The 17,592-nt window shown below is 40.8% G+C and overlaps 1 protein-coding gene across 1 annotated transcript in view; it reads right to left on the bottom strand.

Annotated features, from left to right (window-relative positions):
- Positions 1–417: 417 nt before the first annotated feature.
- Positions 418–17,592, bottom strand: part of SEPTIN8 (septin 8) — a 273,057-nt gene continuing 255,882 nt past the window's right edge. Inside the window, exons 8-10 of the mRNA XM_069244736.1 lie at positions 14,992–15,124; positions 13,063–13,253; positions 418–2,832 (exon numbers count right to left, since the gene is read on the bottom strand). Of these exons, the coding sequence (XP_069100837.1) occupies positions 2,829–2,832; positions 13,063–13,253; positions 14,992–15,124 (328 nt within the window). The 3' untranslated portion in view covers positions 418–2,828. The remainder of the gene's footprint in view (positions 2,833–13,062; positions 13,254–14,991; positions 15,125–17,592) is intronic.

Raw genomic sequence — 17,592 nt, 5'->3', positions numbered from 1 at the left:
AAATACCTATTCACCCAACATTCAAGACAAACACTCTGTACCAACCGATAAACTGTAAAATCAATGGTCCACAATAAGTAAGTCGCCTTACTGCAAACAGGGTGAATTTGAAGTAGTACTGTGAGCAAGAGGAGGACAGGAGATACACCCTAAAAATGCAACATGAATTATGGATATCTGATAGTGACAAACACAGCACTTGACCCTCAAAGAGGAACTCATCCAAGAGTAGCCACTAGCCTCCATTGAGTCACATTTGAAAATCCATCTTATATGTACCAAATTATTTAAAAAGTATGTACACGGACAACCAGGGGGTTTATGCAAAATTGAAAATAATTCTTTAGGTTGTGAATGTGGGTTATCCAATAAACAACTACATCATCATCTCAATCGTGAAGTCTATCTTCATATAACTTTTTTTTTTTTTTTTTCTTTTTTTTTACTTAAAAGACTGATTTGGCCTGTCCTGGCCTATGACAACTAGTACCACCCCGATCAAACGTGTTTGCCTTCAATATTATATAGTTTAATCAAAGTACTGCAAACACATTAAATTAGCAACACTAATGTTTTCTGGTCATTCTTTGGTTTCAGGTTTAAATTTGGACACTAAAACTGAACATCTCACAATTGTAAACCTATCAGACTGTCATTAACTTGCCTCCTTGTGGACGAGAAAATATGTTTTCAAATTAAAGCTAAGCATTTTTCACAAGAAACACAAGTTTCTTCGTCTTTAAATGTGGAACCACATGTGATCAACTAGTTTTCATGAGTTGACTTGAGAGCCTAGAAACATCATCATTGGCGGAGGATACAGTTTTTCATGTTACACGTTGGAGTTACACCATTTAGAACAAAAGATTTTTATAAATCTACATCAGTAGTAATGCAGTCTTCTAATCAAACACTTGTTGAGTCTATGTTGTTTGAAACAGTTTTAGGAGTGAAAGTTTCAAATATCACCTATGAACAGAGGCAGAATCTGGATGGATACTGTTTCTCCAGATTACCAAAATAGTTTTCCTTTAAGTGCTATGAGTACAGTAAAATATCTAACTGAGCTTGCATAACTGAAGAATACAGGAACTAATTAAAGAGTACTTTGGAAACTAAACATGCAAAGTTGCAACAGGAAATTCCCTACTGTGCAGTTCCAGGATTATACACAAAATGGCTATTTTAGCTGTAAAGAAATTCAAAACATTGTCAAAATGAGCTCCATAACCCTACTATTAATATATACTTTATATGACACTGAAAAGGATCATAAAAACTCCGCTTAAAATAACAAGACATATGCAACTGGAGTGTGAATTTTGAGCTTACACAAATGTGCCACCTTAAGTTAAAACAATTTAAAGTGTGCAATAAAGTTTACATTATTCACATAAAGCTTCTTAACTGTTTTTAAAGATTTTGGGTAGGTGAGTTTTACAGGATGATACTAAATGATATGATACCTTGTGAAACAAAGGTGTTTACAAGAAAATATTGTGAGGGTTTAAGTAAAAAAATAAATTAAAAAAAAGTAAGAGAAAGGTACTGCAGCCCAAGTTATGGCATATCTGCAGCAGCACGCAAAACATATTTCACTATAAGGAAACGCATAACAAGAATACTGCAGACAGACCCCAGGCCTTAGTGGCAAAAGGGGAACATGGACTGGCTATCTGAAGAAAGACTAGACTGACAGAATTCAACACACATTCGCTGTGGTGATATGACCGTGAGATACATGGCGTTCACACAGTAAGATCGATGTTGATACATCGAACAAATGATACTCAGATGTGATCCAACAGTCTAGCATTTGATCAAAATGGTGAAATCCTAGCATAAGGTAAAAAATACATCAGGAGTGGAATAGAAGGGACAATGGGGTGCCTTTTTTGCAAACGTGACGGTGTCAGACAGATTAGGGTAAATATTTAGACTAGGGTATATAGTGTGGTATACACCAGGAAAGGGGCATAATACAGTCTTGTACATAAAAGGCAGGGTGATTTGGTAGTGCACCTTAAGATGGATACATTGACAGCCCAACAACAGGAGTGAGAACTGCCCACTCAGTCCATCTGTCTTTCAAGCACATTACTCCACTGCCTGACTGATCAGCCATTTTGGTTAAAAGAGAAAAAAGCAAAGGAGACAAGACCTTAAACTTCTTCATAATAAGCTTCGATCATCGTCATCATAACACCTAAAAAGCAACTACTGGGACTATTCAGTTTGAAAATACTTGTGCATAAACCACCGCGTTTTAGGTGATTTACTATGTACAAGAAAAGGTAAATATAAATTAAGAAATGGAAAAAGAGTACAAAGCAATGAACTGATGCCCTTTAGATTTTATGTGCCTTCTGTACGCAAGAATATTGTTGATTCAGAAATCACGGTTTAAAATCAATACCACGGTGAAGGGGGGAGGGGGAGATTGTCAATACTTTGATTTTTTTTTTCAGAAACAAACATGGTATTTATAAATTTAAAACTGAAATCTACCTAGTTATGTGGATGTGCTTATTATATGCTCACAATACTTACATACACATACGTACATATGCACACATATACATATATGTATACATCTTTGCATAGAACCTTAAAAAGTGTAACCAGCAGGCACTGGTTAAAAAAACAGGTCCCCTGTGTGGAATAAAATAGAACAATGTTACATTGTAAACACTGAGGAATCCTTATTTTTTCTTTGCTTTGGTCCGCTCACAAAATGTTATGAAAGAAGGATCTCAAGATGACGACAATTCATGCAATTAAAGTCATGAAAGCACAAAGTCCACTCTTGGCATGTAACTCTGCGTGATTTAACTGAAAAATAAAACATAGAAATAAAGATTACAAATATGGAATGAAAAACAGCAAAACAAAAATTCAAATTAAGACTGAAGAATGCTTCACAGTATAACTGATGTCTATTAAATTGAATGAAGGTTAGGCTGCAACAAGGCATACCTTGGTCCAACATATGCTATTCATTTTGACATGTGGCAAGACACAGGAGGAGACTTTGTGTTCATATTTTCACTCTCACTGTTTCATTGTATACTGAAGGAGACTTAGAAAATTAGGTGGAATAGGAAAGCACACAGCTAAATGAAACGTGGATTTAAGGTTATTCGATGGAATAAAGATGGGATTTATTTACAAATAGCTCAATATTCTCATTATGTCCAGGTCTGGTCAAAATGCAAGACTGCAAAAACTGGGCTTATTCAAATAATAATAATGTAGACACTCTCAAGGCAAAATAACTCAAATGTCGTTTTCACCAGAGAAATGGCACTGCAATAAGCAAGCATAAATAATGTTTTAATGCAATGTGGTGCTTCAAACGCACAAAGTAACAGAGTGCCATCCTTTTAGTCACTAATCTAAGGACTATGCAATGTGGATTGATAAGTTGTGTGCTTCAGCCTCACAGAACTGCCCCAATCATTCTAGGGGACACCAACTTCACATGCTGGTGTACTGCTTGAATTTTCTTGACTGACAACGGGGTACTCAACTAACGAAACTATAGGATGGAAGGTTCTCTAATTGTTGTGTCATTCAATCCAACCAAAATATAACTTATCATCTAATTCAACACTGCTGAGTGGGAGGGGTACTTTATCATGGGTGATGAGTGACCTAATCGAAACCCGAATCTAAGGCTTAATGTTCCTTTCAATTTACTTTCTACGGATTCCAATTTCGAAGGGAGTAGCTACAAGCAACTCTTCTCAAGGAGTAGGCGTTCAATACAATGCCAATGACAGCACATCAATGAGAGTTGCGTGGGGAAATTTGGGAGGGCAATGGGCAGGCTATTGTGGTAGCAGCTGCTCTGCATTATACTTCAATCTAATGGGAATTCTGTAGACCTCCAAGAAAAATGTTGGGTCCTTTGTCATATATTACATGGACACAGCATTAGAAATGATTTGAGTGAGCAAATATAAGGTGATTAAAGATAAAGATCTTGTTTCAGAAGATACTGTGTTGCACTAAAGAAAATAATAATTAAACAATACATGAACAAAATGTGGCAAAATATAATCAAATATTTCTGTAGTTATCCAAATAAAAAGATGAAAAAATCATCATGCAAGTTATATCGAAATCACTATTTCTAACAAATGAGCCATCAAACAATATGCAGGGGTAGGCAGGTTTGTTAACGTTGATTTTGAGGCATTGTACAATCGGCATCTTGTTTGAACGTCTGTGATGTTACTTTTGCCTTTCTGACATAAAGAAGGGGTCTTCACTATAATGGCTGGATCCATAAATGTGTACAAAAAATAACAGCAACTGCTTTAATCACTGTTTATAAGCAAAACAGGATGTAACCTTGGTTGGAAAAATGAAATCTGCCCCTAAAACACAACACTGTTGAAAAAACGAATTTGGTAAATCCACGTTAAATTAACACACCAGAACCTTACCTGTGTTCTGGCCAATAAGAGTTAAGATCATTCCGCAGAGATTAAGCACCTCATTTCAGAAAACGGTGGCGATTAACAATCACTACAATGTCGATGCATTAAAAAGATAAGAAGTGGGTATGGCTTGGGATGGCCACAATGGAAGATGTGTGAGGTGAACTCTCAGCCCGTCGATCTCCAATCTGTCTCATTTCTCTGGCATCAGGTGACTTTTGCACCAATCACCGTCTGGCGAGAGCGGAAGAGCCCCTTGCTCTCGCACCCCCATTGCCCCCATCAGGGTCTGAACTGGCCCCCTGAAACGGGGAGGGGGGGGGGGGGGGCAGTGTCATGCTTGACGTAATCTAAACTGTCCTTTCCTAGACACAAGACCCCTGTGTTGGGCAGCAAATCAAATGTGACTACGGGGTTTTAGACTGCTCGTGCTATGCTGCCACATAAGCATTGGCCTGTATACCCACTTTTCACCACTCCCAGGGCTACCATCTTGATGGCCATCAGAGTTTATAACCTTGCCCACAAACTCCTCATCTGACCCGAATAAACTCAACCCCATCCTGAAAGCAATCAAGACCTCTTGAATCTCTCTGGAGGTTAAAGTGGACGCAGTTTCCATTGATGTGAATCTGTTGCAATATGACCACCTGAAAGTAATTGACCAGGTCACTCAGTCAGAAAAAACACTTGCAGACATGCAGCCCCAAGCATCTTATTTTCCACAGCACCTCCAGGACTTAATCAAAAGAGTGTGGTTTCTGAAGAGCAGGCCAGAGGGTCCCTCTCACCAAAATACAACTGTTGGATCTCCCAGAAAGCTGTGAAGGACGCAATATGGTATATTATTTTCTGGGATTGTGCCTCAAGGAATTGGTTCCCCCACAAGGTTTCATGTCTTACTTTTATGTAGCGAAAGCCTACCTGTTACCTTTAGGCTGCCACCCTCCTGGGGCCCGCCGTGCCCAGTTGAGGCCAAGAGCCTCCATTATAAAGACTGCAACAATACCTTAAAATGGCTAGACAATCTGATCCACTCATTAAGGACAACCATTATATCCTTATTTTCCCTGCTTACACGTTGGTCATCCAGCACCAACGGGCCACTTTTCTTGGAGTCAAACGGAAGCTGTGGGAGATGGGAATCAGATTTGCTCTCTCCTTACCCACAAAACTCAAAATTATCATGGATCAAAAGGCCAGTTTCCTTTCAGATCTTTTAAATGCCCGGGCAAGTCCACCCACATTGATACAGCCAAGAGGCGACTGCGTCACCCATCCAGATGTTGTTGCTGCCGCTCACAGACAGGAACTGAAATGGCTTTCACCTTCTCTACAATTCAGTCCTCAAAGCAGGCAACAACTCCTCCCTTCTGCTACAGGAGGCTGGATCCCATCTCCCCGAGTGACTCCACAGACAGCCAATGACCTTCTCGAACTCTCAATCTTCAGACGTTTTCTTCTGCTGGCCTGGTTTTCCTTCTTCCTGATCTTCCACACTTGTAGCAGGAACCCCTTACTTCCTCCTTGCTGGGAAGCTGGTGGAAAGATTGTTGTCCCTTCCTGGTGGGAGAGCTAGTAGGTGGCCTCTCCTAAGGATTTTCGATCATCATCCTCCACTTCTGCTTCAATAACCCTATTTGTCAAAGGATGAAGGACCCTTGGCTGACCCTCTGGAGGGGGGGGGGGTTCTCCTCCACATGCTGTTCCACTGTCTGCCCCTGTGACCATCTTCGAAGATCCTTCGACAACTAGCTTTTAATCCCTATTTGGGCACCTCTCTTGACCCTGTTTTGATATCTATTGGGCAGTTGCCAGCCTTATTCTCCCTGTGGGTATTTTCGTGACCAGTTTAGACAGTCGGCAACTGGCTTGCGGTCCATTTTATTTACACCAAGTTCTGTAATCTTCACAGCTTTCCAGGTTATCATTACACTGGGGCTAGCAATTCAGGTCACTTCCCTGCCCAATCCACCATAGGGTCCCTGGGACCCAACCGGGTACTGGAGCTTGGCCCCCGCATGGAAATCAGCATGTGTAACTCCGTTTCGACAAGGACTCAAACTCAGACATACCAAATAATCTCCTGGAACATTAGAGAGATGTAGACACCGTCTAGGCAGCAGAAAATCCAATCCCTTTTCAAACGCATAGGGAACCATGATTGTGCTACTGCAGGAATATCACATTAAGCAATCAGAGGGTGATAGACTCCAGAAGAGGTAGGGAGTCAGACTTATACTACTAACTACTCTGGTTACTCTAGGGGGACCCTGATCTAGGTTAGGCAGAACCCCTCCGAGTGCTCTACTGCAAGAAATTAACATGGAAATACGGCCCATTTCACTTGAGACTAGATTAGATGGTTCACCCCTTGTAATAGGCAGAATATATGCCCCAACTCAGACTAGCTCAATTTCCTACATCACCTCTCCTCTCACTTAGCTAAATGAGCACATATTTAGTGGGCTACTGCGGGTGATTTTAATTGAGTTATGGACACCTCTCTAGATTGCTTACTCCCCCTCCCCTTACCAGCAACCCCACTGTGTTTAATACTTGCTGCCCTGTCTTGTGGCTCAACCAATGGTCCTTACATTACACTTGGCGACACCATAACCCTGGGGTCACACTCTAATCCATTTACTCCTTTCTCCCAAATTTTATTTCCAGGAGGATGGAGTTATATGCTTGGCTGCACTATGCCCCTCCAGCTCATCCTTGGATTACATGGGTAGGGAATTGTCGGACCATAATTTCCTACTAATATGTATGACCTGGGGCAGGATCCCCTCCCCTTTGCCACCTGGCACCTACAATCCTCAGCACTCGAGGACCCAGTATTTAAAGACAAACTGGCAGATCACATTTCTGAATACTTTCAACACAATGATGGCTCTACCTCCTCCCGAGCTGTGGAATGGGAAGCATTTAAAGTGGTCATCAGTAGGTCATGTAACCACTCTACTCTCAGTGAGAGTAAGGCCCTAGCTCAAGAGCTGGACAGTTGAACAAGGCAACAGACACTGAAAGACAACTAGTTGACCAGCACATGCTCAAACTCCATCTGTTTCAGCTGCACAAGTAAGAGGTCAGGTTGGTAGAACGTCTGAACTGCTTACATTGACTAGTCTATGTAGCCAGAACACAGTCATAGGGTGATAAATCCAGCAGCCTTCTGGCCTGGTTCGTTAGAGTACAGGCAACCCCAAGTAACAACACTCTGCCATCCAGACGGCACTTGGTTAAATTCTCAATGTGATGTCCACAAGGCCTTTGTATCGTTTACAAAGTCTGATTTCATGCTACACTTGACGCACCAGCTGATATCCAGAATTTCCTTGAAGTCATTCTCTTTCAGAGACTGACCATCAAAACAAGGGGAGAAATATGCACCTATTGCCACCCAGGACACCAAGGAAGTAATTACTAAAGTGGCCACTGGAAAACATCCTGGGACCGAGGGCCCCCCGGCAGAATTTTATACAACTAACACAGGATCTTGGCACTAAAGTTGGCCAAGCTGTATACCCCCACGCTTGAAGACAAACAACTTCTCACCAGCCTCAACGAGCCATCTTTGCTAAAATCTGGATAGAACCCATGAACCCAGCATCCTATTGTCCAATAGGTATCCAACAGACTATAAAATTCTAAGTAAGATCTTGGTAAACTGTATTCAGCTGTAACTTCCTCTCCTAATACATGTTGACCAAAGCGGATATGCCCATGCCAGAAACACCTCCTTAAACATCAGACTGTTACATAGAATAATGAAACATGCACAAGCATGCTGGCCTTGGATTGCTGCCCTCATTCTTGACCTAGAGAAGGCATCTGATTCTCTAGGCTGGGCTTAACTGTTTTTTGACCCGATTTGGCTTTGGAACGTTCACCATCATGTTGGTCCAACCGCTGTACAAAGAACCCACCAATACACACTGATCTGGGTATTTTGATTCCAGCATCAATAATAGTTGGAAGAGGTACCAGACAAGGTTTTCCCCTTTTTCTCCTCTTCTCGTTAGCGATGGGACCTCTAGCAGCTGACACACTCCTCTACAGGACGAGATGGGAAATCCCCTTGCAGGAGAGGACTCAAGCAGCATTAAGAGGAGTCTCTCTTGCATGCCCCGACTATACCTCTTCTGGGCCTTCCTAAAGGGCTCAGAGGTTTCATTGGGTGTAAGCTGTGGTCCTGGGACCAAACCTGGAATCTATACCCTAGTCGATTGCCTCCAGGGCAGTCAACTTCTGTCTTCTGAAGCTTTTGTGGAGCAATTTAACGTCCAAGGAGGTCACTTTCTTGTAGATGGAATTTGCATTATCCGGGACACAAGGGAGGTAGAAGACTCCAAGCGAGCCACCCATCAACTCAAATAACTTACATACAGTAGGGAGCAGCAAAAAAGGACTAATAAAAACAGGACTTCCTCTCGCTTCCTAGATCTGGCCCTAATCCTCTTGAAACATGCTAGTACAATGAAATGGAAAAACCCGTCACCAACTACCAGTGAGGCCTGTAGCAAACACTGGGGTGTGGGATAAAGCGGAGGCCGTGGCTTTAAAAAGAGAAAAAGCTCAAGGTCCAGCATTCAATAGCTCATGAGTGGGAATGGCTCCTGCCCAAGATTACAGAAATACACAGTGCCTCTTTCTCATAAGCCCCTCTTCTCTGTTCCACCCCATCTCCTCAACTAATCAGATTAGCTGGTTGTAACCTAGGCCTTATGACTGTGGCCTGCACTGTCATATATTGCAATGGGATGGCCATGCATCAGCCTCTCTTTTCTCTTTATGATACTTCCGCCCATTTACTTCACCCCAGCACATCCCCTTCATCATGGGATACCAGTTTGATAGCTTTTCCACCTCATCACACAGATCATCTGTTTTTAGCTCGCAATATGAACCCCGGGCTCCTAGAGCCGTCCCAGCTCACCAGCGTACCACGTGGCTTCCATTTCCTACCCAGTTTGCTATATACTCACTTATCTTTAGGTAGGCTTGCAGCCTCACATATCCCTATATTTCTTTTCACGAATTTGCTATACTTTTGCTTATTTCATCATTGTTTCTCATATGATGCTTTCACATACATTTTGTTTGTGGATTGTCTCCTGTTTTCCATCTAATGGTATGCTTTCCCTCTTATTTGATGTTATCCTACCACCTACTCTCTGTAATAACTGTCATTTTACTGTGAACTACTGCTGTTATAATCAAATCAATAAAAAAAGGATTTAAAAATAATGTAAATGACAGATGATGGCTTGCAGTCCTTTGAGTGTCGCCCTGCTGGTGAATCTCTGACAATGTTTTTTTCGGGCTCTCTGAGTCCACATTTATTGGTCTGTGAAGGAATAAGAGCACAGTAGCTTAGGATGTTTGTGTTAAACTGTGGTACATGAGTTCTACGTGAGAGTCAGAAAGGTGTTTTGGGTATTGTACAGGTAAAATGGAACATATGTGAAGTGAAGGTGAAACAGTTAAGGATCTGAGCTGTGCACTTTGCTTTCAGAAGAAAGCTGCAAAAATATTATTGTGACCTCTTGAAAGCATCTATTTTCAATTTAGTATGGAGTGGTCTGCCCAAATCTAAGGTTGAATCTGAATGGTATCAAGTTCAATGTTACCGGAGAAAATAACATCAAGCTCTTGATCTCATATCTGTGTGGGACCATTAACAATTTGAGTGAATCCCAGTGCATACAAAGTTCTGTTGCAGGTTTGTTGTTGGGTCCATTTGCCCACGTTTAAGAGTCATCAATTAACATAATTTTAGGTGCAAGGTTTTATAGGTATGAGGTCGCACTGAGCACTCCATCCAAGAATTTATGTTTGATCAACTGGGTTATCATGTTTTAGCAAAGATGAAGGTGCTTTTTTAGACAGCTTTGTGCCTTTCAACTGAGCTTCAAGTGAAAGAGAGGGAGGGGTGTGGTTCTATTTAAAGATGAAACTGACCGTACAGATTCCACATGCAGAATTGGGTGCAAAAAGCTGAGCAGGTACTCTGTTAAAGAAGTGGTGCCTGAACACATGGCTCTTAGCTCACCAGAGTATTGTGAACTATTGTTCCAAAACAAAGGCAGTCCTGCATCATTCTTAACAATATGAATGATAATGCAGGCTTAAATTATACCTGTGCACTCACCCACAATACACAAGTATGATAACGAATAAGTATTGGAAATTATTAATCAGTGGTTCACTAGCTATACAGTTAAGAGTTGGTTTCAATTTCAGATTATGAGATTAAAGATCAGACAAGACGAGGCTTGCACGCCTTATCCTAACACTACTGTGCTCTAATTTATGACACAAATTTACTTAGCAAGCTTTCATCTCTAAATCAAGTATTAAAAACCTGGCCTTTTTAAGTCTGTGCTGAGAACCCCCAATCAGTTCAGCTCTATTTCAAATAAACATACTTATGGTATAATCTTTCGAGACACAGGGGTACCCTGGTGGATTAAAGACTGCTGCTGAGCCACGTTAAGTAATATTCTTAAGTATTCTTGTTGTGGGTGGTGACTATTCTCTGTCCTGATCAGAACTGCCATTACTCGACCTTAAGATTACCAAACTATTCTATAAAACTACAGATAAAAATAACCTATAACAATTCTAAAGCTTTCATCCACTCTCATTAAGTCAAAATCTTCCTGTGGGGCAATATCTACTTCTCACACGCGATTGCTCAGACAAAGTGACGTTCAAGAAACATGCTATGAAACACACGAAGAAGCTGAAAGAAAAAAATGATCCAGTTTCAATTAGTAAGGAAGCTCACAAAATGTCAGCTAATAACAATAGAGAACAGTGACTCAGGAAAAAAGAAAATGATATGGAAAAACGGATCAATGTAACTACATTTGGGCCTACGTCCCATGAGTTGAAAAAAGCCATCAATAAACACTGAAGCCTACTGAACTCAGGCAGCTTTTAGTTTGAAAAACCTATGTTCTCATTCTGGGGAGGATGCAGTCTATGCAACACATTGGTCCACATTCAGCCAAAAACAAAAAGAAAAAGAAAAAAGAAAAAGAGTTAAGACCACACAACCATTGACGCTTTGGGACAACTCCTGTTAGAGGGCATTTTCCCTGTGGCACCTGTGGGTCTGTCAACTCACAAAGTCTTATTTATAATGGCATGACCTCAAGGAAAGTGAAAACTCAAATTAATGAGCACTGGATGACAATTAGATGCAAAAAGGACAACAGTAAATTAACAAAACCCTACCCTGATATGAAACAATGTGCTGATGACATAGAAAGGTCCATTAATGAGATTGCAAACATGCAACTTTGATATGATTGCAATCCTACTACGGTTTGAAAAACGTTGGATATATAGATTACGAGCCGACACATTTGGTCGGAATGATGACATCCCTTGGTCGCAGCTTAATAAAGCTGGCTCTTGACTCTTCAGTGTCAACAGCCATAATGTGATAGGACCTGTAGAATAAGTAGCCTGACACCAGCTGACTACGGAAGGATTAAACTATAAAATTATGCAGGGCCAATCACTCTTGCCTGTCACCCCTGTTGCCAGGTGTACTTTATACTCATTGCCATGATAGTTTCCGAACACATTGGTTGTCCCTTTTCTACCACTGCTCTTATTTCTATTATTTGGTGGTACTACCTCAAACTGAGTTTCTATTCTTCGTGGTAAAGGACATCACTATTTCGTGATGAGAGACATCCCGATTTTGGGAAGTATTTTGTGATCCTGTGTATGGTATTTCCTATCAATACACTGAGAGCAACAAATATGTATTAGTTATGGACCGATGTCTCCAACCTTATGTTTACAAATAAAAAAAAGAAATCACCTGCTTGTTGGCCCAAATTAATTTTTCCTCTTCTTTCTCAAGGTCAAATAATGAGGTTTTTCAACAAACTCGTCCCTTTCCTTTGTGTCTGAAATACCGAGACGCGAGGATATGATGACTACATTTCCCATGATATCCCAGGAGTGATGAGATCCAGCCGACTTAATAAACAGAGTACAGTCTCTGGACGATTCATCTGAGCCGGCACACACGCAGCCACTTCTGCTAAGCATTGTTGCTCACTCTTTATTTACTGGGCACCACCCATCATGGGTAAAGAGTTTGGCGCTCCAGTGGGAGAAATAGGTAATTTTACTGTTATGTTCCTGGACACCATAAGTCTAGTTATTTTACTGCAAAACGTGATACTTTAAAATCAATCCAGTCAAGAGCAAAAAATTAACACACTACACTGACACCTTCAGAATCAACGTACTGAGTGACTTACAGACCACAATGATAAGGAACATTTCTTGTGTCAAAGCACAAAATTAATGTTTAAGAGTTTCTTTTGTCACCAGAACTACGAAGTTGTAGGCCTGTAATTTTGAGCAACAGTAACCATGACCGTACACTATTGGATAATCTAAAAAGAGAATATCACAATTCTGTGTGTATTACGGTTCACTAATAAACCCAGTTAGACCTTTATGTGATGAGATTATGTTAGGACGTTGCACAGCGAGTATTAACTGCAGATGTATCTAGAAGAATAAAAACAAAATCCTAAAAAATTCAGGAAAATAAAACCAGAAAAATTAAAATACTTACTTTTTCCTATCCTTGTCCTTCTTTAGAGGCTGCTGTGAAGTTGCTTGGAGCGTTTGCGATTGCAAGGTTTCCATTGCAACTTTCCTTCTATTAAATGCATTCATTTCTTCCTCCTGTTCCCGCCTCTTCTCTTCCACCTTTCTCTTCTCTTCTTGATGTATCCTCTTTAAATGTTCAAACTTTTCCTGAAGCTGAACAGGGGGCACAAAACCAGTTAGCATCACAGCATACCTCCTTGCCTGCATTTCTAGCACCTCCACAGGCCCATTGTACAATCTACTATGCAGTCAGAACTGCAGCATGCCTACCTGCTTGTCTCCGGGCAGTCTTACAAGTTCACCTTTCCTGAAGTTAGAACTTTACCAAGTTTGCCTTGCCACCTTTCCTGCAAACCACACTGCTGCAGGCACCCCTGCACGCTAAAGCAGCGCTGTGTCTGTCTTATAGTTATAACTAGTTATGACACCTACATCATTCTTGCAGTTGGCACTACTGTACCCCTACTTACTTGTTTTTCTTACAATAAGTACTGCAGAGGTCCAACCGGTCTGGCTTGCTTGCAGTTAATGATGTGGCAGGTTTAGGTGCCTATTTTAGTTTTAGTTATTTAGGAAAGCTTTGCAAGGAACTCCCGTACCTTCCAGGACTTTCTTGGGGTCAGCACTGTGCTAGCTTTTCCTGCCCAGTTTGGGTCATTTACCCTCATATTGAACTATCCAGCAAAACAAGGTCACAGATCTCTAAAACTAGGCTCTTACAAGACGTTGCACTTCCTACCTTTGAAAGTTGAAGTACACAAACTGGTGTGTAGTGTGAACTATTTTACCAAAGTATGTGGCAGTTTAAAACAGCATACAGCTGAGCTTTGAGATCTCCAAAAATATACCATCAAAGTATAGCAACTGTGTAAGTAAGTAAAGTAAGAGGTGCAAATGACTCACACAAAACACACACAGTCGGTCTTGCCTTGTTAAAAGATAGAAGACAACTGAAAATTACATTGGAAAAATTAGCATATCGTTGGCCTATCTTCGTTGCTCTGCAATCACATTGTTGATCACCTTTGCTGCTTCTACCTCAACCCTCCTTCTTATCTGTCACTGCCCTCAATGAGATTGCATTTAACATTCTTCCAGCTTTTGCCCTTTTTGTATTAAATTAAATTAAACAATGTTAAGACTGTAGTAAATAAATTATTTGTCTTGTGGAAAGTTGACCCATGCAACCGAGTGTGTAATTTATTCAGTTTTGCTGCTACTGGACAGGATCACACACGGCAATGCAGCATCTGGCCCTGGAAGCACCAGAGTTCTTCCAATGAACCCCCGCTGTGCTCACCACATGCATTTCTGTGGTGTACAAAGGAATGTCTATTCCAAATACCTTTGAAGCCACAAGCACAGGCGACTGGAAACAGGCTGATTCATGAAGGAACATTTGTTGAAACACAGTTGTGAGCACAGGACAGTCAGATAGGTATACGGGATACGTGTCCCACTAGAGCTACACAGTAGTTGCTGAGTTACCACCAGATTCCAACAGACAAAAATATGTCACTTGACTCCAGCAACATAGGCTCACTGGGAGACAAAGAACAAGACGCAGAGGCAGTACCATACCTAGACAAATTACAATACTCAGCATGTTACAAAAATGCCGCACAATTGGTTAAGCTGCTTCTTAAATAAAGCAGTTCAGTGGCCACCGGAGATTGCTGCTACATGATGTGTCTAGACTTCCAGTGCAAAGCACAGTGTCCTTCATGCATTAAAAGTGGACATGAATGCTACCAATGCTCAATTTGTAGCCATCTGCAATAAGCCCTGCACACATTGACTACTCGACAGAATACAGCTCCCCATAAGCCACTGAGCAACTAGAACTTCTCAAGAGATAAGAGTTTTTGTTTCAAACACATTACACACATACCTCCCTCTCTCTTTCTTTCAACTCTGATTCCGTCTCTTTGACTTTGTTTACGAACATTTGTCTCATCTCCTCCTCTTTCCTCTGCAGTTCTCCAAGAAACTCTTTCCTCTTCGCCTCATACGTTTCCTGAAGACTGAAGATAAAAGAGAAATACAATCATGTGTTGAAGAATGAAGCTTGTAACCCACAAACAGCCACTAAATCGCAAACCACCGACTCCCCAGGACAATACAAAGGACATCCTTTAAAGAACACACTGCTGACTCTACTTGGGGCATTACATTTTATTGTATTTTCCAGATAAACGTACATGCGGACATTTGCAAGTCATTCAGATGTTCTGGACGTCTGCACAACTGCACAATGCCACTGGTTAGTGAGTAGGTCAATTGTACAGTATTTCATTGTCCTGTAACGCAAATTATCTAGGAATTTAGCAATACATTTCGAACAAGTACCCCAAAAAATTAATTGATATTAAATCCTTTCAAGAAAGAGCAAATGCCCAAGATGCTAGGGAATTGGGAAAAAAACAAACATACTTCAATGTAAAATTCCAAAGTCTAGACTCTAACTTTTCTTGCTGTAGGGTGTACAAGTAAATGGAAACTGTTAGGTCAGGAGAGCAGAAATGATAATTTCCATATGAAGTGTAAAGAGTTGGCAGTCTGCATCCAGTACTAACTAGTGATCGAATGAAGGGGGAGCCAGCCGGATCTCCGGTTTGAAAGCTATTGTTAGCTGGTTTGGGGATCTGTCTGGCCACATGAGATGACGGATCATCCCGGTGTAATTTGTCAACACCAGAACACAATTCAGCAGGACTCGCACATGGTCTGCTTTCTGTTAGGAGCAGCAAGGTGCAAGTGTGGGGGGCTTTGTTTTTTCTCCTTAAACTTGGGCGAATTTAAAGGACCATCTATCCTCCTTTTTTTCAAGTATAATCCTGCTGGTAACTATCTGCACCTTAACACTTAACAATGCAACAGGGAAACAAAGGCACATTACTTGTTATCATTTCACAAGTACTTAAGAGAAACTAAGATCTGGAGGCAGGTTTTTGACTTTGTTCAACCTTACATATAAGCGATATGCATGCACTGTAGGAATGTCATATGAATAAGTATGTACGGGTGTTTACATAAATACCAATTTAAATAGCTCTTTCTAATTTTTTTTAATACTTTTATACCGCTACTCACCCCAATGTAGGATGTCATATGACTTTACATCACGCACACATTACACATTGACAAAAAAATCATACAAATCAAAATACAGGATGTTGCTTAAGTCCGAGAGGGTTACAAGGAGTAGGTGCCACACAGTCTTTAATGGTAGAGATTAAAAGCTATGTTTGTATAGCTGGGAGAAACACAAAGTCAGGATTTAAAACGTAACACAGCTTGTGGCTGTCCTTTATTGCTACTCAAAGAAAACCCTTTTTAGCAGCCTTATAAAAACAGGTTGAGAAAAACACAATAAGGTTCTAAACCCATGTCTTGCAGTTTGCATGCAGGTCCTTGATGCCGGTTCATAGCTTAATGTGCTATATTAGAATGAATGCAATTTATGAACTGCAAGTAATAAAAGGATCTCTGTGTCAAAAGCTGTGGCCTCTTTACATTAAACATAACAAATTGGTCTGTCATATGCATGTTAGCCAATATGCTTTGCAGGAGACACAATAACCTATTTTGCTACGTTGTGAGTCAAAACTGGGACTACACAAAACAGATCTCTCCAGCACATGCTTTAACTACCAGAGTTATTTTGCCAGTGTTATTATTCCGTGAGATTTACTGGGTACACACGCTCACTGCAGCAAGTGCTTTTACATCATAAGATATTTTAAAATGCAGCCTTTGTAACCAATTAAGCCACAACAGATTTACTGTGACGTTTCTTTTTGGTGCTAATTTCTTTGTGGCAGTTTAAAAAAACATAAATGTAGAAGTTGTCTGTCAGATGTTTTCCATCACTCCGCTCCTTGTGACTCCACTTCCTTTTTGTTGCCAACCTTGACCCCCAAATTATGGGTTACCAGAGTACAGTTTTTTCAATTCCAGCACTCGCGCTAACTCATCAATTGTCCTTCACATACAAAATCACAACTAATATAATTTGATGCTCATTTTGGGAGACAGTGCTGGGTGCTAAGGTTTGAATGTGTTTAGGAAAGAAAGGTTAGTTAAAAGGGCTTGAAATGGAAGTTTTGAAGAGCAGGTACTTACTATCCAAGGGAACCTGCTTATTACTGAGAAGTGCTGGTAATCTCCCATTAAAAGTACTACACTCCTGCTGAGAAGTCAAGGTACTCACTCTTTCAAATTTATCAAATTTAAGAAGTGCAGGTACTGAGTAGTGGACAGTACCTGCCCATTTAAAATACTGATAGTTACGCAATACCTCTTTTATTATTAATCTTCCAGCGCTCTCCTGCCACCAATTAGTGTGAATAGACCCTAACAGCAAGACTGGAAACTGATTTCTAAATATACATACAAATTTTATTTAACCACAGTCAGAAAAGTGCCTGTCCATTCCTCTCACAGGGCTGGCACCACTAGCCTTACTTCGCGATGTGCCTGGCATGTGCAA

This window comes from Pleurodeles waltl, chromosome 7 (genome assembly GCF_031143425.1).
Source record: "Pleurodeles waltl isolate 20211129_DDA chromosome 7, aPleWal1.hap1.20221129, whole genome shotgun sequence".
In the NCBI taxonomy this organism is placed as follows: domain Eukaryota; kingdom Metazoa; phylum Chordata; class Amphibia; order Caudata; family Salamandridae; genus Pleurodeles; species Pleurodeles waltl.
This window is presented reverse-complemented; position numbering and strand designations above follow the sequence as displayed.